Below are 26,683 nucleotides of genomic sequence, written 5' to 3' on the forward strand. Positions count from 1 at the left end.
TCACCTGTATTCATCTCTCTTTCTGGAATTACTTTTCCACTTTGTTTACCTGGATAAATCACGTTTGTCCTTTGCTGCGCCGAGGTGTTCCCTCAGCTCTTGGATGTCTCCCCTTCCAAAAAGCCTTCCCTGAACACCCCAGATTTTCCCACTTGTCCCATCCCACTTCCAGCTCTTTCTTACCGTAGCACCTATTACGTGGTTAATTTGTTCCACAAGTATTTTGGGGAAGCAGCAGTATCCCAGGCGTTGTGTCAGTGAACTCTGAGGTTGCAGCAGTGACAGGCAGCTCCGGTCCCTGCTCTCCAGTAGAGGAGAGCACCTTCTAGTTGGGGGAGATGGATGATGAACACTTAAAATGATAAACCGTCATCAGTGCTATTAAGGAAAGGAGTAAGATGGCGTGACCTTCCAGATGAAGTAGGCTGGAAGCAGGGTGGACTGTAGGTGGGAGAGGAGGCGCGGTCTCTGCAGAGGTGCCGCTTGAGAGAAGAAGCCATGTGACCGCAGCCTGGCTGCCTGGCTGTCTTCCCCAGCACCCTGCAAAGGGTGGATTCCCAAGAGGAGTATGCTCAGTGAATTAATGCATGAAGCCATGCTTTAGAGCTGCTGTTTTGTTCTTACCTTCCATCTATCTCCTTTTTCTAGTTTCTTTTGCTTTTTTTTAATTTTAGTGCTGGTATATTTCTCAGAACACAAACGCATGATCTCATAGAAACTGCTCTGGGCATGGTCAGTGTCTCCTATCAAGTGTGACCAGGTTGTTGATGTTTTAAGGGATCCAGGAAGTGGCAACCCTATTCTCACCCAGGTTCTATAGGAAATTGAACAGTAAGACAAAAATTAGACAGATAAAGGCACAATGTCATCTTCCCTATTGGTAAAGGCTAATTCAAGAGATACACATTAATGTGAGAGCTGCTAAACTACCTGAGAATTAGACAGACTCCATAACACAATCACAGTATCACTGGAAGGTTCCTGGGGAGGCGAGCACAGCCTACCCCTAGGGAAGCAGAAATCGGGGTCCCAAAGAAAAGCAAGAGAGGGAAGCCAAGCCGTTCCAGTTTATTCCCAGCTTACAGCGAGAAGAGGAGAGAGCTGGAGAGAGGGCAGGTGTTGTACACATTGAGCTCTTGGCACAGGGAGGAGATCGCCACACTTGGGGGTGGAATGGGCCTTTCCCCCGGTACCAGCTGCTTTGTGATCCTCTGTAAGAGGCGAAACCCACCAGAGTGAAGGTGGCTGTTGTCGGAGAAGAGCTGCTCGTGAAGGGAAAGCTGGGGTTTGGTTCGGCAGAGGGAATGCGTATCCAGGACTGCGCTGGAGGCCACAGCGCACAGAGGGAACTCAGAGGGTTGAAGCCCTGTGACAAAGCTGCGTTTCTGGAGTGCGGGGTCATGGCCAGGGACGGGGAGCAGCCCCGTGGAGGAACCTGCTCAAAGGCCGGGCTGAGAAAGATGAGGGCCATCTCACCAGCACCCTTGGAGCAGAGTCACAGGATGAATGTCTGGGGGAGAAGGTGATGCAGAGGTGGTGACCCATGCGGACATCAGGTACAGACAGCACCACTCCCACCCAGCGGCTCAAGGCTGGACCTCAGCATCCTCCATAACCCTTCCCTGGCCCCTGCCTCATCTCCTCCTGCTCTGTCTTAATAATTATTTCTAATCCATCTCCTCCTGTTTCCGGCCTTGCCAAGCACCCTTTTTGCCGAGATGCACGCAGTGGGCTCCCTACTGTTCCCTGCTTGTTTCCTCTTCCATCCAGTTGATTCTCCTGCAGCAGGGAGCATCCTCTTCCTAAAGCCCAGCTCCGATCCCTTACGGACCCCAAACCAGCAGATCCATCTCCTTTTCTGCCCAAATTAGTCATTTCAATAGAAGGAACTAAGCACATTCCTTCCTGTTGTTCTTTTTTCTTTCTTTTCTTTCTTTCTTTTTTTTTTTTTTTTAAAAAAAAACCATGTCAACTTGAAATAATTGAAAGACTCTGCACCCAGTTTTTGAGAGTTTATCCAAGAGACAACCTGGGACTTGCCATCTGGGAAACAGACTGCAGAGAAATGGGGTCAGCCCTCTAAAGCTAAAAGTTAAGGTCTTAATTATACAGGAATAAAATAAAAAGATTTAACAGGATTACATTTTCTATACAAGTCTGGTTTTAAGTTATACCAGTTTAATTAGTTACAGTTTGTTTTCTTTTCTGTGTGGCTTGTTTTCATTTCCTTTCCAATTTAGAAGAGTATATTTAACATTCCATCTTGGCAAATATGATACTCATGAAGTCTGTGTGAGAGGGAAGAGGGAAGTGAATCTGTAAGGAAGATCAGCAGTGCAGAGGAAAGGGGTCCTTTCTGGCACCCTTTAGTCATTTACAGCATTTTACAAAACAACGTAGGCTGGGAAGAAGCCTGTAATCGGGAAACAAAAGTTCAGCCGCTTAGGTTATAGCTGCCTGTCATGTGACTCAGGCCCTATAATCATGTTCCTTTAAGGCACCCAATAATACAAAGTTTCAGCAACTTAGGTATCAGATTACTTATTTTCACAACTGTTTACATTTTCTCATGGTGGCAAATATAAAATATTGTTTTCTTTGCCTTTTAATTTTTTTCACTTTGCTTCTGTCAGGATTTTTGTTTTATTTAGAAATTTTTAACGCGTTATATCTTTCATCACCCCATTTCTTTCTTAGTTTCTTTCCATTATTTTTGAGTTTTTAATTCCAGTACTCACTATTACTACTGAAAATACCTTAACCTCGTTCCTTTTGTTTGTCACCCATGGTCCTTTAGAATTACTCTCCCAGGCCTCTGCATTCATCATAATGTGTGAGAGAGGGCTCTGTGTCTAATTGACTAGGCTTACAAGATAATCAGTACACTGTACTGATAAAACATAGTGATTTTAAAAGCAAAACTGTTTCTAGACCTATCAGATTCCTATCAGATTACCAGGCTTGTTGCTAACACTCTTCATGAGCATGAATCTCCATACTCATCACAATGCTGCAAGAATGGCATCCTGAGGTCCATTCTAAGTTCAGAAAAGTTCGTTCCCAACCCAGGGTCCACCGCCAGACATGTGATGAGACCTGGTCTGCCTCAGCCCTCTGTGCTGCGTCTCCTAGTTTACGCTGGCATCCTGGTCCCATGTAATTGGCTGGAGATACTAGTTACCACTTCTTTCATAGCATGAACAAGGGATCCAAGGCAGATGGGGAGGAGACATCTGAGGATTTCCATGGTGTGGCGGGTACACACAATGACAGCCTACCTTGGGAATCCTTGTGTACTGGGTCACCTTAGCCAGTTGATGCATGAGGGGCAGCATCACCAGGGGGCTGTATGACTTGTTCAGGACCACCCAACTAGTGGGTGTAACCCTTACAACTCAAAGCCATGTCTATTTGAATAGAAAGCATGGGTCTTTCCAGCTTGCCTATCTAGTCTACCTGCCACACATTCATAGACACCTAGGGAAGTTTCACAAAAGGCATTTAAAAAAAAAAAAGAAAGGAAGAAAACAAAGAAGGAGCAATTCATAACACACTGACCAAGAAGAACAGGGTGCAGGAGTAAAGATCGGCTAAACCAGCCAGGTGAGCTCAGCAGGTGAGCAGAGGTATTCACAGGACGGGGATGGGGAGGCAAAGGGCGCTGGAGGTCTGTGTTTCCCGGAGCCTGTCTTGGCACCCTGCCCCTGCCCTGAGCTCACCTCTGCCGGTTACATTTGGGGCAGACGTTTGTTCTACATCCCAGCCCACACACACAAGCCAGACCCTTCACCTGGCCCTGGGCTGAAGACACAGCCATCTGCTCCAGCACTGGAGGAAGGACTGGCTGGTTCTTGCTCCCTAAGGTATTTCCAAGGGTGATTTAGATTTCACTTTTGTCTTATGCACTGATTGGAGAACTTAATAAGTGATGGCATTTGAATAAGAATGGTGCCTACTTCCTTCATTTGTGTTTTAGTGCCAGGCACCTTGCTAAACACTATGTATGTGTGTATGTGTATGTATTAATATATGCCTAAGAGAGAAGTATAAGTATGTATGGGTGTGTACATATGAGCCATCCCTATGTGAGTTCTATGTACGAGTACCTTATGTACGCTCATAATCCACGTATATGCTAGTGAGGTGTACTGAGAGCTAAGTGCTTTCCATCTCTCCACTCTAATCCTCACACAGCCCATAAGAGCAGTGCCACTGTCCTTGGTCTGTGAGAGATAAGGACTTTGAGGCACAGGGAGGTGAAGTGACTCCAGGGTCACAACTGGTCTTCAGGCCCTGCATTCTTGCTGCATTACTGGCCTGTGCCTTGTTCGTTACATCCTTTACCCTTCTCAATTTCCACAACAAGTAAGAACCATCAATGTTTCTGTTTTATGGATGTGGAAACTGAGTCCCAGAGAAGTTAGTGACTTTGCCCAGGATCCTGTAGCCGGACAGTGGCAGACGCAGCACAGGAAGCAGAAGCTCTCTGTGCTCTGTCACTGTCACACCATCTCCTGACCACATGTCCTGATCAGGACCGTCACAATGCAGGGTGAGCGCGCTTTGGCTCCTGCCTCTGTGAAATGCAACTTGTGGCAACAGTAGCCTCCAGTCACGGGGCATTTGCAAGGTGCCTTTCAGCTTTGGAGTAGGCTGCAGCTCTTGTTTCTTTCCTGCTAATGGAGCAGCTCCACGTGCTACGTGAGTCAGGCCTCACAAAGGCGGACACGAGGCATTCATCATCGTGACCTTTCTGTGACAGTCCATCTTCACATTCAGCCATTTCGTCGTGGCAGGTGCCAAGAGAATAGGCACTCTTGAGTTGGCAGCTTTGACGTTCCTCCTGAAATTGATCGATTATGTCTCTTAGCACTTGCATGGCGGTTGTTCAGATGTTTTATTTGCAGAGGGAAAAATGACAGCTCTCATTCTGTGAATGCCCGCAACTAAGAGTTGCTTGATGGTTGTATTAATCATTGTTTTCCAGAGAAACAGAACCCATAGGAGATAGATAGATACATAGATAGATAGGGAGGAAGGGAGGAAAGAGGGTAGATAGGGGGAGATTTATTCAGATTTATTTGGGTAATTTGATCATGCAAGGATGGAGGCTGAGAAGGTCTGCTGTCTGCCATCTGGAGGGTATAGAACCTGCAGACTTAGTAGTATGATTCAGTCTCAAGGCCTGACAACTGGGGGAGCTGCTGGCGTCAGTATGAGAGACCCAAGGCCAGAGAACCAGGAGCACTTTAGATGTCCAGGGGCACGGAGAAGACACACGTCCCGGCTCCGGAAGAGAAATGCACCCTTTTCCCACCTTTCTGTTCTCTTCAGGCCCTGGGGATTGGATGATGCCCACCAACATTAGGGAGGGTAATCTTCACTGTCTGCTGCTGTCTGCTGATTGAGATGCTAATCTCTTCCAGGCCAGGCGCAGTGGCTCATGCCTGTAATCCCAGCACTTTGGGAGGCCAAGGCAGGTGAATCATTTGAGGTTGAATTCGAGATCAACCTGGCCAATATGTTAAAACTCAGTCTCTACTAAAAATACAAAAAAAAAAAAAATTAGCTGGGCGTGGTGGTGCATGCCTGTAATCCCAGTTACTCAGGAGGCTCAGGTAGGAGAATTGCTTGAAGCTGGGAGGCAGAGGTTGCAGTGAGCCAAGATTGTGCCATTGCACTCCAGCCTGGCGACAGAGTGAGATTATGTCTCAATAAAATAAAATAATAAAAAGATGCTAATCTCTTTCAGAAACATCCTCACAGACACACCTCAAAATAATGTTTTGCCAGCCATCTGGGCACCTCCTATCCCAGTTTTCCAACCACATAAAATTAACCGTCAGAATCATGTCTTGAGAATAGGAAGTCCCCTGGAGTCCATGAAGCTGGAAAGATGGAGCTGCATCTTGCTGACACTGCCCAAGAGACCCATTGTGGATGCCAAGCCTGGCAGGCCATGTGGTGTCCCCAGAGGGACTTTGACTTCACTGTTGGGCTGCAGAGTATACTCAGACTAGGAGCACCTGCTGGGTGACCCCTTTCTTGATGAAAATCTGCCGCAGATATCCACGCCAACCCTCAGCCCCAAATGGATACGGCCCTTGTCTAGACTTCTCTATCCAACAGAAGGGGAAAGAGAGGCCAGGACGGGTTGGGAGAATTGTCGGCAGCCACACCAGCGGCGAGTGGTAGAGTTGGTGTGTCTGCCTCCATAGCCCAGGCCTGTGGCCGGGACCGCAGGGAGCTGCCAGGATGAGAAGGCTTTCGCCTCCCATTATGACTCTTCTGGGCTCTTGCCACTGCCTCCCCATCTCCTCCTTTCTCTCATTTTCTGTCTTTTCCTTGCCCTTCTCTGTTCTCCCCTGTCCCTGTTCCTTCTGCCTCCTTCTTTAGGGAATGTTTTGTGTGGTGTTTTCTCTGTGCTAGGCACGGTTTTAAGTTTCTGCTTTTGAGATGTTCACCATTTCAGGTGAGCAGGCAATTCTTCCATCAAGCATTTGGAAGTCTGCCTCCTGCTTTCAGATTGAAAACCCACCCGACTATCTGTAGCTCTGCCTTGACTTGTGTGACTAATTCAGGAAGATCTGTATGACTGATTCCTGGAGGAAAGGAGAGACTGACAGACAAACATGAGCCTCTGGCTGCCTACTTTTTCTTTACAGCTGGTGGATTAAGGGAGGAAGGCATCAGCTGTGGTCACAGGCAGCTATCCTGTTGGGCCAAAGTGGGCAGATCAGAGATGGGAGACTCAGCTACCGATGCCCAGTCCTTCTGATGGACCGATTACAAATGCACAGATACAGAATTTGCAACCTGGAAGACATTGGAGGGCATATACGTTTTAGGATAAGTTAATCAAGTTTCTGAATACATTTATATTATGATTGCATTGAATTTACATATTCATTTAGCAGTTGCTTATTCTATCCAAAAGTGTACAATATTTCTTATTTTGTTTGGAGCTTCTTTTAGGACCTCTAATGAAATTGACCAGTTTTTTTTTTTTTTTTTTTTTTTGTGAATAGGGTGACCATACATCTCAATTTGCTTGAGACAGTTCCAGTTTCCTTATCATCCCACATCTCTTCCCATGAACCCCCACTTTGTCTCTCAGCTTAGGAGAGAAATCTTACGGTGACTTTATATATAAGGTCTTGTGTTTTCTTTATGGTGATTCCCAGACACAGTATAGGTTTGGCTATAATTGTGAATGATTCAATTGTATGTTTTCGGTTATTCAATGCCGGCATAAAACATGTAACTAATTTTAGTAAGCCTTTCCAGACTCCCATATGCTATCCTAGGAGCCAGACTGTTGGCTCCAGAGTCCTAGCTCTGCCACGTTCTAGCTGTGTGACCTTGAGCAAGTTACTTAACCTCTCTCCACCTTAACATACACATCATTCAAGTGTGGATAATAGAAGCACCTACGGGATTTATCTGTTAATTCTGTTGAGGTTTTGCATAGTCATAATGTCAACAAATGATTACAACTTCGTAGCCTCCCAGTTCTTACACCTGATTTCTCTTTCTAATTGCTGTTTCAATGTCCTTATCTGCTTGTTCCACCATCTCTCACATTTCTATTGATTGTGTTTTCTCTGGTTTATGGATCATATATTTCTGCTAAGAAGAATGGATGCTGGGCATTGTAAATTTTATGTGTTGGGTAATGGATTTCATTGTGTTCTTTTTAATAGTGTTAGAGCTCTAACAGGTAGTTGAGTTACCTGGAATCCGTTTTACCCTTTGAAGACTTGCTCTGAAGCTCTGTTAGCTTGGGTTAAGAGCTGCATTTAATCCAGACTCATTTATTCTCACTACTAAGGTGATGCCCTTAAGTGTTACTGATTTGTTATTGATGCTAATTTCATTGCATCTTAGTTAGAGATCAAAGTATGTATAAAGTTTCTTTGGAATGTATTGAAGCCCACCTTGTGGCTCTATACTAGGTCTGCTTTAGAAGATTTGTTCTCAGAAAGGCTGAGTGTTTTCCAGTGAGTATGGAAAAGGGAGCATTAGGAGGTGGGTGGGAGCCAGATCATGAGGTCTGCAAAGCTGCACTGAGCAGCTTAGATGTTTGGAAGTAAAATCAACAAGATTTAGGCACTTTCTAGAGAATATTTGGTGGGGAGTACCAGTCAGTAGGTCTCTGTTGGTCCGTCCTCCTCTCCAGACCTCTGCCGTGGTTGGCTTAGGGCAGATGGGCCTCGTCTTAGTTTGACCTACTCCTTTTCTTCTGCGTGTCAGCCTATGTTGAAAGCTACCACAGTCCCATCAGGAAAGGGATTGGCTTCGGTGAACCTACAGGTCCCCATGGCACAGGAAGACCTCACAGCACAGCAAGGATATAGTTGCCCTGAGGGCATGGGGGATGTCAAAGTTGCTGTAACTGATGCTCAGTTGGGTCAGTCCCACTACCCCCACCCTCCCGGGAGGGCAGCCAAGGAGGCTGCCCAAGTACAGTGTCCACTCAGTTCAGGGACATTCTGGCCACCTGCCCTGGCCTCAAACCACTCTCCTCAGCTTGGGACAAGTTTGTCAGATCTGTTGGACTGTAACACTGTTACTCAAAATGGCTCTTGGCCAAACCCTTCTTTGCTGAATTCCTAACCAGGACAGAGAATGTGACTTCTTTCTCTTGCCTCAACATCTGAGCCAGTCTACAGAGCAGTCCACAAATTATGCAGCTCATGTTTTACTTACCAATGATTGCAAATAGATCTGCCTGTCTGTATCTATCTATCTATCTGTCTATTTGTCTGTGTGTGTGTCTGTCTATCTATCTATCTATCTATCTGGCTATCAATCATCTGGCTATCTGACCTTAGAACAACATGGGGGTTGTGGTGCTGACCCCACACATCGCAGGGGTCACATATCACAGGTGGAGCCCACCAGGCTCACCAGGTTAAGCAAAGAAAAATCAAACTTTCAGAAGCTACTGTGTCTACAGTTCTTATGGCAGAGTTCCCAAAGACAAGGTAGCTCCAACAGAGAGAGAGAGAAAGAGAGAGAGAGAGAGAGAGAGAGAGAGAGAGAGAGAGAGCTCTCCAGAGATCTTCAGGGCATCCTCAAGTCTTTGGCTAAGTCCTGTGCATGACGTGCATGAGTAGAACTCACGCTTGTAACTTTTGACTCCCCCCAAATAGGACATTATATTAATAGCCTACTGTTGTCGAAGCCTTACAAATAACATAAACAGTTTTTTGTATTTTTTTTATTATACTTTAAGTTCTGGGGTACATGTGCAGAACATGCAGGTTTGTTACATAGTTATACATATGCCATGGTCAGCTGCGTCCATCCCCTCGTCATCTACATTAGGTATTTCTCCTAATGCTATCCCTCCCCTAGCCCCCCAACCCCAGCTACCCCTCCCCTAGCCCACCACCCCGCAACAGGCCCTGGTATGTGATGTTCCCCTCCCCTCATTGTTCAAGTTCCACTTATGAATGAGAACATGAGGTGTTTGGTTTTCTGTTCTTGTGTTAGTTTGCTGAGAATGACGGTTTCCAGCTTCATCCATGTCCCTGCAAAGGACATGAACTCATCCTTTTTTATGGTTGCATAGCATTCCATGGTGTATATGTGCCACATTTTCTTTATTCAGTCTATCATTGATGGGCATTTCGGTTGGTTTCAAGTCTTTGCTATTGTCATCAGTACCACAATAAACATACATGTACATGTGTCTTTATAACAGAATGATTTATAATCCTTTGGGTGTATACCCAGTAATGGGATTGCTGGGTCAAATGGTATTTCTAGTTCTAGATCCTTGAGGAATTACCACACTGTCTTCCACAACGGTTGAACTAGTTTACACTCCAGCCAACAGTGTAAAAGTGTTCCTGTTTCTCCGCATCCTCTCCAGCATCTGTTATCCCCAGATTTTTAATGATCACCATTTTAACTAGCATAAGATGGCATCTCATTGTGGTTTTGATTTGCATTTCTCTAATGACCAGTGATGATGAGCTTCATTTCCTATGTTTGTTGGCTGCATAAATGTCTCCTTTTGAGAAGTGTCTGTTCATATCCTTTGCCCACTTTTAGGTGGGGTTGTTTGTTTTTTTTCTTGTGAATTTGTTTAAGTTCTTTGTAGATTCTAGGTATTAGCCCTTTGTCAGATGGATAGATTGAAAAATTTTCTTCCATTCTGTAGGCTGCCTGTTCACTCTGATGATAGTTTCTTTTGCTGTGCAGAAGCTCTTTTGTTTAATTAGATCCCATTTGTCTATTTTGGCTTTTGTTGCCATTGCTTTTGCATTTTGCATTGCTGCAGCTGACTTTATGTCTTCCAAAATGGCTGCCCAGTTTTGTGCTGGAAACCCAGAACCCTGGTGTTATAGGCACCGGAGGAAATCTCCGGGTTTGTGGGTTTTAAATACTGTGAGAAAAGTGCAGTATCTGGGCCGGAGTGCAGGGTACAGTCCCTGATGGCTTCCTTTAGCCAGAAGAGGGAGTTCCTGGAGCTCTTGTTCTTCCCGGGTGAAGCGACACCCAACCCTGTTTTGACTCGGCCTCCCTGGGCCACACCCACTGTCAAACCAATCCCAGTGAGATGACCCAGGTAACTCAGCTGGAAATGCAGAAATCACCCATCTCCTGCATCAGTCTCTCTGGCAGCTGCACAATGGAGCTGTTCCTGTTCAGCCATCTTGCCAGCAATTCCTTGTATGTTATTAAATATATGTTTTAAAAAAGTGGCCAGGTGCGGTGGCTCAAGCCTGTAATCCCAGCACTTTGGGAGGCCGAGGTGGGTGGATCACGAGGTCAAGAGATCGAGACCATCCTGGTCAACATGGTGAAACCCCGTCTCTACTAAAAATACAAAAAATTAGCTGGGCATGGTGGTGCGTGCCTGTAATCCCAGCTACTCAGGAGGCTGAGGCAGGAGAATTGCCTGAACCCAGGAGGCGGAGGTTGCGGTGAGCCAAGATCGCGTCATTGCACTCCAGCTTGGGTAACAAGAGCAAAACTCCATCTCAAAAAAAAAAAAAAAAAAAAAGTAAGTTAGGGAAAAGAAAATGTTCTTAAGAAGATCATGAGGAAGAGAAAATGTATTTACTGTTCATTAAATGGAAGTGGATCATTATAAAGATCTCGATCCTCATCATCTTCACATCGAATTTACATTCACATTGAATTGAAGCCAGTCTTCACAGGCTGAGGAGGAGGAGAAATAAGAGGAGGGACTGGTCTTGCTGTCTCAGCGATGGCAGAGGTGGAAGAGTTGAAGGAGGTGGAAGGGGAGACGGGAAACACAGGTACACTCAGTGTAACTTAAAATTTGTTAATTGATACATAATATTTGTACATATTTATGGGGTATATGGTAATATTTTGTTACATACATAAGATGTATAATGATCAAGTCAGGGTATTTAGGGTGTCTATCACCCCATGTATTTATCATTTTTATGTGTTGGGAACATTTAAGTCCTCTCTTCTAGTTATTGTGAAATAGAAAATGCATTGTTATTAACTATGGCCCCCCCATTCTGCTATTGAACACTATATCATATTTCTTCTATCTAACTGTATGTTGGTACTCATTAACCAGACTCTTTCATCTCCCCTCACACCCTTCCCCACCTGTGGTAACTATCCTTCCACCCTCTACCTCCATGAGATCAGCTCTTTTTGCTCACATCTATGTGTATGAACATGTGATTTTTTTTCTTTCTGTGGCTGCCTTATTTCACTTAACATTGATGTAACTTTAATTGAAAGCAAATCCACATGTAAGTGGAACCAGGCAATTAAAACCCGTGTTGTTCAAGAGTTAACTGCTTTTCTACTTACCTGTCTTATTATCTGTCTATTTCTGCTTTTTGCTTTACTCTGAAACTTGAAGATTTTGGATACAACTATATGAGAGTTCCCTCATTGCTTTTCACAGCAGCATAGCATTTCAGTGTATATGTGAGCCTTAAGTGATTTCATCTGCTGTCAACTAATAGATATTTAGGTTGTTTTCAACCCCTAAACATTTTAAACAATCCTAGACCCTCTGCATATATCCTACACCCCCCTGTAGTGAAGCAGTCAGAGCAACTGTTACTGTCTCCATTTCACAGATGAGAATACTGAGGCTCAGAAAGAGTAAGAGGCTTGTCCAAGGTTACAAAGCTGGGGCATGGTAGAACAGAGCCTAAAGCGCAGATATCTCTGTTTCCATCCCTGCATTTGATTAGCAGATCTATTTGATGGATCCAAAAATGAAAGAACATTTTAATTCATCTTTGGTGTGATTCTTATGCTGTTTTTGAACAGTGTATACACACATTTCTCACAAATATTCTTTAGGAACTTTTAAATATAAATGAAAATGAAATAACCATATTTCCTCCTTCACCCATTATTTCTGGTCTTATTTTAATGATCTTGCTCTCTGTCTGCATGGCACAGCTACCACATATCTATTCACCCATCCATTATTCATCCACTATTTCCAGATGTCATGACGTGCCGTGCATGCACAGTTCACTAGAAATGCCTTCGTTCAGCAGTGGAGCTCCTGATTGCCAGCGACGGTGCATCCTATTGTGTTTCTGCAGCTGCCTCGGCAATTATGCGGGGGTAGTTGGTACTTGTCAGGAATGGCTCTTCACACTCTCTGACTTGAGAAGGGACTCGAGTTTAAGCATCAGAATAATGTGCTGCTTTTCAGTGGCCTGACAGGAGAGAACACTGATGGTCCTTAAAGAGCTCAGAAAGGAAGGTGTGTTAAAAGGGAATCCATTTAGGAAGGGAAGAAAAAAATCCATCCATCCATAAAGAGTGGGAAAGCCTGCCGACAGTTATCCTCACATCTCTTGTCTCTGTCTTATCCGTTGAGGCAGCCTCTGTCAAATTCATCTCCCTGAAGCACCGTTTTGAGAGACGTTCCATAGCTTCCCACTGACCCCTAACAAAATTCAGATTCCTGAGCTTGGCATCCAAGGCCTCATGGTCAGACTTCATCTTACCTTTCTCATCTATTCAATGTATGCCTTTCACATGCCGATAGGTTACCACAGCTATCTTTGGATGGCTTTAATTTAGTGACTTTTCTCCTATTTTTCTAGTTTGTCTATTTTTAAATTTTATATTTCATTTTTATCAAACATATGCATGCCTACTTTTAGAGTCAAATAATTCTACAAGGCTTGTGCTGAAAAAAGAGTAACTTCCTCAGCCATGCCCATACACACACACATTTTCAGCTCCCCAGAGTTAACAACTTCTAACTTTTCAGCGTGGTCTTTTGGTGCTTACCTCCATAACTCTAAATAGCATGCTTGCTTTGCTATTTTTTTATTTTTATAATTTGTGATTATCTATTCTCTTTTTCATATGAAAAATGAGGATTTACTCTATTTTGCTGTCTTCTCAGCCTGCACCACATACCAGCCCTTTTATCATCCCCCACCATAGTTAGATCAGTATTTATGGCTTCTACGATTATAAGCATGTAAATGTTACTGCAGTTGAATCTTGTAGAAAACTAGAATCCTTTTCCTTTACTGTATAACTTTTTGTTTTTCCTGGAGTTAATATTGTCCTTTAGTTTCCTTAGGAAACGACTTTACTGCCTTTCTTCTCTAAAGCTCAACCACATATCAGCCTCACTTCATCCTCCACCATAGCTAGATCAGTATTTACAGTTTCTATGATTATAAGCACTTAAATGTTATTCACAGTTGAATCTTTTAGAAAACTGGGATTCTTTTTCTTTACTTTATAACTTTTTGGTTTTCCTGGAGTTAATATTGTTCTTTAGTTTTCTTTTTGGTAACTTTTCTATGTATTTATCACCAATTTAATCCACTTATTTTTACATTTAAAAAAAAAATTTAAGAGATAAGGTCTTGCTCTGTTGCTCAGGGTAGAGTACAGTGGTGCAATCATAGCTCACTGTAACCTTGAACTCCTGGGTGGTACAAGTGATTCTTCTGCCTCAGCCTCCAAGGTAGCTGGGATTACAGGCATGCACCACCCTAACTGGCTAATTTTTGAAATTTTTTGTAGAGACAGGGTTCTCACTGCATTGCCAAGGCTGGTCTTGAACTCCTGGCCTCAAGCAATCCTTCTGCCTTGCCCTCCCAAAGTGCTGGTATTATAGGCATGAGCCACCATGCCCAGCTTTATGAATCCACTTCTTGATAGTGGACCAAATACCCTATCAGGACCATCACCCGTGTCACGTCTTCTGTTAATCCCAACTTTCAGGGTACATCTCTGTCTCTGCCTCTGATGTGTTCCAGTTGGACATAGACCTCTGTGCCTCATGCACAACTGCCATCTTGGGGTCACACTATGAGTTCCCTTCACCCCTCTCTTTCCTGATTTTCTTCTTGTTTTTAGTGAAACACATATTTTATTAGTTTCCTGGGAAGGGGAACATAGGAGATGTAATATTTTGGAATTTTTTAGATTTTTCCAAGTCTGAAAATATTTTTATTCTGCCCTCATACTCAACTGACAGTTTGACCAATCTAGAATTCTGGGAAATTTTCCTGGATTGTATTAATGATGTCTTTTCCTATTCTCTAATTTCTCTTTCTGGAACTCTCAGGATTCCAATGTTGACCTCTCATCCTTTCTTTATTTTTTTTCCTCTTTTTACTATTTGTCTTTTTGCTTTTCTTGCTGGGAGATAACTTAAGTTTTATCTTACAAGCCTTTAATAGAGTTCTTCATTTATGTTTTCAATTTTGAATTCTCTAAGAGCATCTTCCTGCACCATCCCAATGCTCTCTTCCTAAAGAAATAACATTCTCTTAATGTTTTGAGGCTGCTATAACTTGATTTGTCTTTCTGAAAATGTTAATGGTTATTTTTAAATTCCTGCATATTCACTCTTACCTTCGTGTTCAATAGAGGCTTTCCCAGGTATGTGGTTACCATTGGTGGTCTGCTGATATTTAAGAGTGGGATAGTAAGAAACTGGTTGAAGGCTCTGAGCCTATAGTGAGGGCTTGTAGACTGTGGCCTTCACTCTGGAGGTTGGGCTGGGCCACTCTGTTGGTGAATCCCCAGTGTGAGTGTCTTTAGATCTTTCATCAAGGCTAGTTGGATCCCCCAGAGAAGCCACTCCAAGTCTTTTGTCTAGATGGTAAAGGCCTGGCTGCCCAACATTTGGGAAGCCAAATGCAGGAAGGGAGCGGGGTTTTAGTAGTCAGTATGTAAACTTTCACTAGGGCCTTTTGTTCTCTGATGTGCCTGAGTTTCCTTCCCTAAATTCAGAGACTCTTCCTGAGACTAAATCTGCAGTCATCTGCTGGCTGTAGGGAATAGAGTGGCCTGCTGAGCAGAGGATGGGTGGGGGGAATTCTGGGAACCTGTTTCCTAATGAGATGTTTACCCCTTTCTTCTGTTTTAGCTCCATCTTTTACCTCCCACTTCTAGATGTATCTGATGTCTAGATGTTTCTGAGACTTGGCAAATTATAGCTTACGTTGCTTCTTTGCTTACTTCATGGCTAACTTAGGATTCAGTTTTCTGGATCTATTGAGTTCTCTCCCAGTGAGTCATCCAGTTTCTAACTTTTAAAAGTTTACCACTGTGGTTTCCTCTCTCGTTTCCGCCATATTTACCCTCTGCCTGAAAAAACGCACTCGATGTATCTTAAAAATTCACTGTTCTTCACTAGGAATCTTCATTGTAAATATTTTTTTATGCTATGCATGTATTTCATCATTAGAAATGAAGAAACCTCTTAAAATAAGGGGAAAACTTAATATGGCAAACCATTATTTTGATCTTCTTTGTGCAACTTGAAAGAGATCCTATTTTCATATTAATGATGATGATAGCGAAAATAATAAAGTGGTAATGATGATGGCAGCTCTTGTTTATTAGGCGCTCACTAGGTACCAGATATTATTTCCTTTTCACAGAAAAAGCTGAGACTTGGAGAAGTTAAGCAACTTGACTCGGTCACAGCTGGTTCAGTGGTAACTTTGTATGCAAGAGTTAATAGATCAATCTTAAAATATAACAAAGCAAAACTATGCTGAGTGATGTGAGGTGATGTCCCTCATTTCTTTGGGGTATTTGCACTTTGATAATGAAGATGATAGGGGTGGTAGAAGTATCTTTTCAGGCATATAAATTACTTTGTCTAGGTCTAAACTTTAAGCACTGACAATGCTGATTTAGCAAGTTAGTATTTCTTTCAGCAAATATTAACCCAATGGATCATCATGGACTGTCACTGAATCTACTTTTCTTCTGATACAATATGCTGCAGGGAGTTTTAAACATTTCCCATCTTTTTACTTACTCTAGGTATTTTGAACCCATTCAGCAGAACAGGGATTAAACTAATATGCTTTTTTTTTTTTTTGAGATGGAGTCTCACTGTCGCCAGGCTGGAGTGCAGTGGTGCAATCTCAGCTCACTGCAACCTCTGCCTCTTGGGTTCAAGTGATTCTCTTGCCTCAGCCTCCCAAGTAGCTGAGACTGTAGGTGTGTGCCACCACGCCCAACTAATTTTTGTATTCTAGTAGAGATGGGGTTGGCCTCATGTTGGCCAGGATGGTCTCAATCTCTTGACCTCATGGTCTGCCCACCTCGGTTCCCATAATGCTGGGATTACAGGCTTGAAAACTAACCTGCTTTTTAAGAGGACAATCCACTAGAATAGGAGTCTTCAAATGCACATTGATATTTAAGGAGCGTTTCTTTAGCCTTATCCTCCCAATGTTTGGATGCAAGTTTCTTGATGATAATATTACCAGCAGCAAATCTGTACAAATTTGTGGCAACTTTAATTCTTGCCTCCTAAGAAGAAAGAATTCAGCCAAGGAGCATAAGGCAGAAGGAGAGACTGAGGCAAGTTTACAAGCAGGAGTAAATGTTTATTAAAAAGCTTTAGAGCAAGAAGAAAACGAAGTAAAGCACACTTGGAAGAGGGGCAGGCAGGTGATTTGAGAGACCAACTGTACAGCTTGACCTTTGACTTGGGGTTTTATACATTGGCATACTAATGGAGGGTTACATCTTGTGTTAGTTCATTCTCACACTACTGTAAGGATATACCCAAGACTGGGTAATTGATCATCGAAAGAGGTTTAATTGACTCACAGTTCCGCAGGGCTAGAGAGGCCTCAGGAAACAGAATCATGGCAGAGGGGGAAGCAAAACACATCCTTCTTCACATGGCAGCAGCAAGGAGAACTGCAGAGCAAAGGGGGAGAAAAATCCCTTACAAAATCAACAGATCTCAGGAGAACTGGCTCAGTATCAGGAGAACAGCATGGAGGTAACCACCGCCATGATTCAGTTACCTCCTATGACACATGGGAATGATGGGAACTGCAGCTCAAGATGAGATTTGGGTGGGGACACAGCCAAACTGTATCACGTCTCTTCTCCCCTGATTCTTCCTTCGGGGTGGGCTGTCCACATGCACAGTGGCCTGCCAGCACTTGGGAGGAGATACACACCCAGTGTTTTTACCGAAGTGGTGCACATGCTCACTTGAGGCGCTCTTCCTTACCAGTAGAATGTTCCTAGAAATCATATACTAGTTGTACTCTGCCATTTTGCCCCTTAGTGCACACATGTGAGCTCATTTGCCCAACTCCTGAGTTCTTATCAGGAAGCTGCTGATCACTAATTTCAGATTTCTTCTATCTGTTGGGAGACTGTTGTTCCCTGGCACCAGCTGCGACCAATTATTATTTTAAAGAGGCAATTAACAACCACCTGACCATCACCTGATGGCCCCCTGACATTCCTGGTCGGGGGGCCGGTTCTTTCCTGTCCTGCTCATGTCTGACTAGTTACCTACTATAACAATAAGACCTTTCTCAATGCCTTTGTTTCCACTGGAGGATGTTGCTAGTGGCATCCCTAGATTCTCCATCCCTTGCCCACTTTTCTCCAAGGAGGGTTTTTGTGATTGGTAGGATTAGAGAAGAAAAGGGGTGGGCTCAGCTCAGCCCCCTCCTTTCTGGGACCCAGCCTGCCTGTAGGAAGCACCTCTTATCTGTTTATTAAGTGATGAATTTGGTAGGGAGGCCTACTGTTTGGGGGACTATGAGTTTGTTAGGATACATATCTGAGCTACATTCTCCAGTCTAGTTTTCATCAGTATCAAAGCTGACATTCGGTGTCTGTCTGGCTCACCCTTGCATCTAGTTGTATTTGTTTCCAAACAGGCAAGAAGGAGAGGTGTGATTTATTAAGCTCTTTAGAATCCCAGTAACTCTCCGCTGGTTGACAGGTAGACTTTATTATGTGTTTAAAGGACATTATAATGCATAGAAGAAACTCTTCCTTTGAAATCCACATGTTATCAGGGAAAAATAGTAAGGAAGTTGTTTGAACTTCTCATTTAAAGAGTATTTAGCAGCATATCATTTTGCGAATGAATTTGTATTATTCTCATTGGCTTGAATATTTAATGAAGCCTGTCATTAATACCTCATAGAAATGCAAATCTGTGTTGCTTTCCCAGGATTTCTTCTAGAAAAGGATTAAATCCCCCTCTAGAGGCACATTCTCATGGTGCTGGAACTAACAAACTAAGCTTTCCAAAGAAGAAAAAAGAATTTTGGAGAAGCTTTTATTTCCTTTTAATTTCACTGTCCCTGTTGTTCTTATAATATATACTAAAGGCTTTATACTTCGCCCACATTTATGTATGCATTTGCATAAATAAAACTTGAACTATCCCTTATGGCCACCTTACTCTCCCCTCTGCCTTTGCCCTGCACCTCTGCAGGGGTCTGGGTCCTACAAGGCACTTGGACCACCATGCACCCAAGAGGGGAAGATGGAGACCACACGAAAGTAACGTGAAAACCCTAGCACGTGGCAGGCATTTAATAAAGAAGACTTCTGTCAGCTGAAGAATGATGAGGTTCATCAAGGACCTAGAAACAGAAATTCCATCTGACCCAGCAATCCCATTACTGGGTATATATTCAAAGGATTATAAATAGTTCTACTATAAGGACACATGCACACGTATGTTCACTGCAGCACTGTTTATAATAGCAAAGACTTGGAACCAACCCAAATGCCCATTGATGATAGACTGGACAGGGAGAATGTGACACATATACACCATGGAATACTATGCAGCCATCAAAAACAATGAGTTTGTGTCCCTTGTAGGGACATGGATGACCCTGAAAAACATCATTCTCAGCAAACTGACACAGGAGCAGAAAATCAAACACCACATGTTCTCACTCATAGGGGGGTGTTGAACAGTGAGATCACATGGACACAGGGAGGGGAGCATCACACACTGAGGTCTGTTGGTGGGGGACTGGGGAGGGACAGTGGGGGGTAGGGAGTTGGGGATGGATAACATGGGGAGAAATGCCAGATATAGGTGATGGGGATGGAGGCAGCAAATGACATTGCCATGTATGTACCTGTGCAACAATCCTGCATGTTCTTTACATGTATCCCAGAACCTAAAGTACAAAAAATATATATATATTTTCTAAATGTGGAAAGGAGACCTTTATTTCTCCTAAGGGTTGTAGCCTACAGGGTGGCCATTCTGACGGGCTGGGAAGCATAGCCTCTGGTTAGCTGAAAACAGGCACTTAGAGAAAGGGACAAAGGAGACATGAATTTATGCTAAACAGGGTGACTTAATACACATATTTAATAAGCTATAGGAGGAGTCATAAATATTTATGAAAGGAGAAACATGCACAAGTGTCATTGAGCTTCATGCTCTTTCATAGGCCATGTGTCCCCACCCAAATCTCATTTTGAATTGTTGTTTCCATAATCCTGACTTGTCATCGGAAGGACCTGATGCGAGGTAACTTAATCATGGGGGCAGTTACCCTCATGCTATACTTGTGGTAGCAACTGAGTTCTCACAAGATCTGATAGCTTTATAAGGGGCTTTACCCCTTTTGCTTGGCACTTCTCCTTGCTGCCACCATGTGAAGAAGGATGTGTTTGCTTCCCCGTCTGCCATGATTGTAAGTTTCTGAGGCCTCCCTAGCCCTGTGGAACTATGAATCAATTAAACTTCCTTTCTTTATAAATTGCCTGCTCTCGAAAATCAAACACCGTATATTCTCGCTCATAGGCGGGTGTTGAACAATGAGAACACATGGACACAGGGAGGGGAGCACTACACACTGGGGTCCGTTGGGGGGAAATGGGGGAGGGGTGGGGGGGTGGGGAGGTGGGAAGAGATAGCATGGGGAGAAATGACAGATACAGGTGAGGGGACAGAAGGCAGCAAAGTACACTGCCATGTGTGTACCTATGCAACAATCTTGCATGTTCATCACATGTACCCCAAAACCTAAAATGCAATAAAAAATTAAAAAAAGAAAAAAAAAAAAGAAAAATAAATAAATAAATAAATTGCCTGCTCTCAGGCAGTTCTTTATAGCAGCATGAGAATGGACTAATACAAGTGCCATGTACAAAAAAAATGGTGGTGCTAGCATGATCTGAGGGTGGTGGTTTCTACCTTCTGACATCAGAATGTGAAGTAGAGGACACTAAAACCCTCACTGAGCATCCTGTGTCCACTGTCCAGAACCACTCTGTGGTGAGTGTGTGTTATCAGGAAAGAATGGTTGGTTGCTTTGTTAAGACATCAACAAGGAGGGGCAGTGTCAGGTAGTTGGTTGATATCGGGGGTGGAGTCTTTCGGAAGACCTGGTTTCTGTTTACCTCTTAGGGAAGAAAGTATAATGATGGTTAGTGAGGGAGGGGGCATAGCAAGGTATGCCCAACCTCCCGTCCCATTATGGCTGGGAGCTCAGCTTCCAAGGTGTCTCTGGGGTCTCCTTGGCCAACAGGGGGTCCATTCAGTCAGTTAGGGGGCTTCGAATTTTACTTTTATTTCTCACCTGTTACCCGGATCTTGCCATGCCTTGCCCATCACTCAGGTTTTTCCTGTTTAGGGACATCCAGCTCTCTTGCCTTTCTCACTATCTCAGGGGAAGCTCTGCCTTCTTGTCTCTGACAGTTCAGGCCCTCTGCAGCATGGGTTCTTCTGCCCCACCTTTACGGCTTCATCTTCCACTTTCCCTCTTAGCTTTTGTCCAATTCAGCCTCTCACAAGCCTCTGTGGGGGCCCTCTGTCTCAGGGCCTCTGGTCATACTGTTCCTCTCCCTAAATGCATGGATCCTTCAATACCTGCTTCAAATGCCAGTGTTGTCACAACCTCCCCTGACTCCTCCACCTTCTCCTTTCTCTAAACCACAGGGACCCATATGTGGACCTCCCTTATGGAACCCACCATGTTCCACCTCCAGTAATAAGAGTATTACATTGGCACCACCAAGGACAACAATGGCAACATTTGTAAATACTCCAATGTGTCAGGCACTGTTCTCAGCACTTAAAAGTATGAGATTATTTAATAATCAGGATAACCCTGTGAGAGACTTCTGCTTCTGACCAAGAGAGAATAAAAAGTATTAGAATTACCCCTCACCTAAAACCAAACTAAACAAACAAAATCTATGGAACAGTGCTTTTCAGGACACTATATAGCAGTCAAAACTGATCCCTAAGAAGTAGGAAATAAAGGAGTTCAGCTCTGTCATTGCCCCAACGCACTGCTCCCAAAGGGTTTCCAGGCTGAGGCACAGCAAGAAGGAGCCCAGGAGGTCTATTCAGGTAGACTACTTGAGTATAAAAGACAAAGCTAAGAATTTGGGGAAGCTGAGTCAGCTGGATTTCACAGGACAGAATCCCAGAAAAGAAAGAGCTGCACAGAGAGAACTCCAGAGATGTCTGCTGGGTCCCCTTGAGTATTCTGCTGAGACCTGCTAAACACTTTGATGGAAGAAAATTACTCAAAGCTAGGGGAAAGACCACCCAAAATACTTAGAAGAGTACACACCACTCACACTGAGCTGGGGATAGTGGCAGTTCCTGCTAGCCAGACCAGAAAGCCTCATAATTCAGAGGGCATCAAATATAGTCCCCAAAAGGTCTTGCCTTAGCAATGAAATAATGAGCCCTAAACCGGTCCCCCCAAAAAGAGCTTAAAAACATAACCCAAAAGATCAGCCTGTTTCCAAGTAGCTTACCTGCATCTCAGAACAAAGCTGAAGAACAATTATAGAAACATAAAAATATCCAGGACCCCACAAGGTAGAATTTACAATGTCTATAGTTCAGTTAACAGGAAACAAACAGGAAAATATAACTCCTCATGAGAAGAAAAATTAACCAATTGAAACCAACTCAGAACTGACACAAATGTTAGAATTGACAGAGAATGGCATTAAACCATTTATGCCTAGTGTTCCATTATTGGAACATTAAGCTGTGGGAGTTATTTATATCATACTGCTCAAGGTGAGCACCAACATCTGATTTTTCACACACACAATATTGCAACCTCCACCATAAATGGGGTAAAACAGTCATTATAATTGTTTTATATATTCAGAAAACATTAAGTATAGATATGGAAGACATAAAAAGATATATCTATATGTCTGTATTTACATCTGTATCACACATATTTTTCTTCTCTAGAAGTTTGATTTGAATATACACATACATACACGTGTGTGTGTGTGTGTGTGTGTGAATTAACAACTGCAGAAAAAAAAATACCTTGAAGATGTAGCAACAGAAATTGTCTCAAATGAAAACAGAGGCAAGTGAATAGAGTACCAGTGAGCCATGGGACAACTTCAAGTGGCCTAAATCTGTGGGTAGTTGGAATTCCTAGAGAAGAGGAGAGAGAAAAAGAAGGATAAAAACATATTGGAAGAATTAATGTCTAAAATTTTGCCTGATTTAATGACAACTATAAACTCACAGAATTAAGAAGCTCAGTGAATTCCAAGCATAAGAAACTTGAGGACAATTTTTCCAAAGTATATGATAATCAAATTGCTCCAAACCACTGATAAAGAGAAAACCTTAAAAGCAACTGAAGGAAACAGATGTATTATGTACACTACAAAGCAAAGATTAGGTTGACAGCAGATTTCTCATTTCAAATAATGCAAGTAAGAAGACAATGGAGGAATGTCCTCAAAACAATGAGGAAACCTGCCACCTAAAATTCTTTGTTCAGAAAATATATCTTTCAAGAATGAAGATGAAATAACTTTTTCAGACATACAGTGCTGAAAGTTTTTATTACTAGGAGATTCATACTGCAAGAAATTTTATAGGAAATCAGTCAGAAGGATTTTCATAACAGATAGAAATCTAGAACCACACACAAAAAAAGGAGCACTGGGAATGGTAACTACATGGGTACATATGTTAGATTCTCTTTTTATTTTAAAAATCTTCCAAAAATTTACTGGTCATACATCCAATGGAATATTATACAGCCATAAAAAGGAATGAAGTTTTGATACAGTAAGTAGATGAACTTTGAAAACCTTATGCTAAGTAAAAGAAACAAGACACAAAAGGTTGCTATTTTGTTATTCCATTTATATGAAATATCCAGAATAAGGAAAATCATAGAAACAGAAGATTGGTAGTTGCCAGGAACTTGGGGTGGGAGGACTGGGGAGTAATTGCTTAAGAGGTGTGGGGTTTGCTTTTGCTTTGGGGATGGTGAAATGTCCTCAGAGTAAATAGAGGTGGGGGCTACTCAATCCTAAATGTCACTTAATTGTTGACTTTCAAGTAGTAAATTTTGTGTTATGTGCATTTCACTTCAATACAAGAACATTTTAAAGACTGACTTGTTTCAATGAAAATAGTAACAAAGTAGTGTGAAGTTTATAACACATGTAAAATTAAATGTATGACAGAAATAGCATAAAGACCAGGAAGCAAGAAAGGGAAGTCAATTAGCATAAGGGTTGTAAGCCAAAAGTACCTGAGACAGGTCTCAATCAATTTAGAAAGTTTATTTTGCCAAGGTTAAGGACACACCAATGACACAGCCTCAGGAGATCTTGATGACATGTGCCCAAGGTGATTGGGCCACAGCTTGGTTTTATACATTTTAGGTAGGCATGAGACATCAATCAATATGTGGAAGATGTACATTGGTTTGGTCTAGAAAGATGGGACCACTCAAAGTGAGGACTTTCGGATCATAGTGAGATTAAAAGATTTTCTGATTGGCAATTGGCTGAAAGAGTTATTGTCAATAGAAAGGAACATCTGGGTTACACTAAGGGGTTGTGGAGACCAAGGCTTTTATTAAGCAGATGAAGCCTCCAGGTAGCAGGCTTCAGAGAGAATGTATTCTAAATGTTTCTTATCAGACTTCAAGAGTCTGTTCTACCTGAAATTTCAAAAGGAAGGAAGGTATAAGAAGGAATGTTCAGCTCCTCCTTCCCATCATGGCCTGAACTAGTTTTTCAGGATAACTTTGACATCCCCTTGCTGAGAGGATGGTTGGAGGACCTTAGAATTTTATTTTTGGCTCTTGTACTCCGTGTGAAGTGATGCAATATCACTTGAAGATACCCTGGGATAAGTCAAAGATGTGTACTATAAACCCTAAAGCAGCCACTAAAATAACAAAACAGAGCTATAGCTAATAAAGCCACAAAGGGAGGGAAGGGGGAAGCTTAAGAGATGCTCAACCCAGAAGAAGATGGTAAAAGGTGAATCTCAAAATAATTATGCTCAGTTAAAGGCCAGGCACAGCGGCTTATGCCTGTAATCCCAGCACTTTGAGAGGCCACAGCAGTGGATCACTTGAGGCCAGGAGTTCAAGACCAGCCTGGGCAACGTGGTGAAACCCCATCTAAACTAAAATTACAAAATTAGCTGGGCATGCTACTGCATACCTGTAATCCCAGCTACTCAGAGGCTGAGGCAGGAAAATCACATGAACCCAGGAGGTGGAGGTTGCAGTGAGCCGTGATTACACAACTACACGCCAGCTTGGGTGACAGAGCTAGACGCTATCTCAAAAAAAAGCTAGACAAAAAAATATATACTGTATGTTTCCACTTATAGAAAACTCTTAAAAAATGCAGACTCATCCATTGTAACTGAAAGCACATCAGTGGTTGCTGAGTGGGGGAGAGGGGGTGGGGTTACCTAGAACATAGACGTGTTTACTACCCTGGTTGTGGGGGTGGTTTCATAGGGGTAGAAGTACGTCAACATTTATCACAATGTGTACTGTAATTATGTGCAGGTTATTGTACAGAAGTTATAGCTCAGTTAAGATGTTTTGATAAAAAGTAAGCTAAACTCTGTGTGTCGGATGGTATTACTGTCTCTGCTTTCGAGATGAAGACATGTAGCCATGCAGAGCTTAATGACCTGCCCGAGGTCAAGTAAACCCTGGGCACCTGGCTTAAAGCCTACATGGAACAAAAGAAACAGAGAAGTGAGAATGCTTCAGAGGGGCTGGTTGGGAACTACAGACCCAACAGACAAATCGTGGAATTTCAGGAAGAGAGGATGGGAGGACATTGCAGTCACTGCCGAGAGCCAAGCCACAGGAACAAAGCACGTGGTGTGCAGAGCACAGCGCGCAGCTGGGAAAGGAAGTCCCGGGTGTCCGTGTGTGAGTGAGTGGGGTAGGGGCGGAGGAACGACCACACCTGTCCAGGGGAACCTTGCTGGGACTGAGGTGGGGCGTTCCTTGGATCCCACGCTAAGGAGTTGAACTTTCATCCTCTAGGACATGGAGAGATTTTGATGGGTTTTCAGGAGAGCAACAGGCTCGGGTGACTCTTGAGGATGATGCCTATGGAATGGAGGCTGGCTGGACTCCCTAAGCCCCCTGGCGTCTTCATAAGCAGGGACAGGCTTGTCTGATGTGGCTCCCTGTGGGTTCCCAGTGTGTCTCCATTGTAAACCTTTGGTGGTCCTCAGGATCCCGGGTCTGTGAACTCTGAAAGGCTGCTTGCCCTCCTCCACCCTCCTCACTGCCCTCTGGGTTTGCGTTCATTTCTGTCCCCTCCCAGGTCCGAGGTGAATTGCTACAGGAGAGAGTACAGCGGCTGGAGGCGCAGGAGGGAGGCTTTGCACAGTCGCTTGTTGCTCTGCAGTTCCAGAAGGCAGCCCGGGTGACCGAGACCCTGTCGGCCTACACCGCCCTCCTCAGCATCCAGGACTTGCTCCTGGAAGAGCTGAGTGCGTCTGAGACGCTGACCAAGTCGGCCTGCATGCAGATTCTGGAGTCACACAGCCGGGTGAGTGCAGGCGCTGGGAAGGAGAGGGACAGAGCTGGTTCCTTCTGGTACGCGCCTCTGCGTCTTCCCCTGTCCTGTCTCTGCTGCCGGTTGTGGTGAGGATTAAATGAAGTGACTTATTAGAGTACTTTGCACTCTCTCAACCCAAGATGGCTCTATTTAATCGCTCTGAGAAGCAACCCTTTTGGATTTTAACATCTCCGAAACTTGGCAGGTGCCGTGGTTTAGCTGGCAGTATTGTTTCTTTCATTGTGCTAGGGAAGACAGTAATGTATCTTCCAATTAGCGGCACCTTAAATGCAACAATGTATTGGGTTATTTATTATTTTTAAGATTCTAATGATAAGAATTATTGCAACATGCTACATTCTTTCCAAAATGTGAGAGGTATATCCGTAAAACAAAAGCAATGGTAATAACTGTTTTGGTGACTAATTTTAGGCCTTTTCTGTGCAGATTTTAGAATTTCACTTATTATCTGTTATTATCATAATCACTTACAGTGAGGAAAAAGGCCCTCACATTTGTTGAATCCCTAGTATGGGGAGGGAGGTGTCTCTAAGTTGTGAACAGACAGGCGCTCACTGAAGTG

The 26,683-nt window shown here is 43.3% G+C and overlaps 1 protein-coding gene across 6 annotated transcripts in view; it reads left to right on the top strand.

Annotated features, from left to right (window-relative positions):
- The window catches only part of EVC2 (EvC ciliary complex subunit 2), a 156,265-nt gene that overhangs the window by 100,833 nt on the left and 28,749 nt on the right, over nt 1-26,683 (top strand). For all 6 annotated transcript variants that reach the window (XM_074395877.1, XM_074395880.1, XM_074395878.1 and 3 more), the window contains one exon: nt 25,864-26,091. In XM_074395877.1, the coding sequence (XP_074251978.1) occupies nt 25,864-26,091 (228 nt within the window). The remainder of the gene's footprint in view (nt 1-25,863; nt 26,092-26,683) is intronic.

This window comes from Saimiri boliviensis, chromosome 3 (assembly GCF_048565385.1).
Source record: "Saimiri boliviensis isolate mSaiBol1 chromosome 3, mSaiBol1.pri, whole genome shotgun sequence".
NCBI lineage: Eukaryota > Metazoa > Chordata > Mammalia > Primates > Cebidae > Saimiri > Saimiri boliviensis.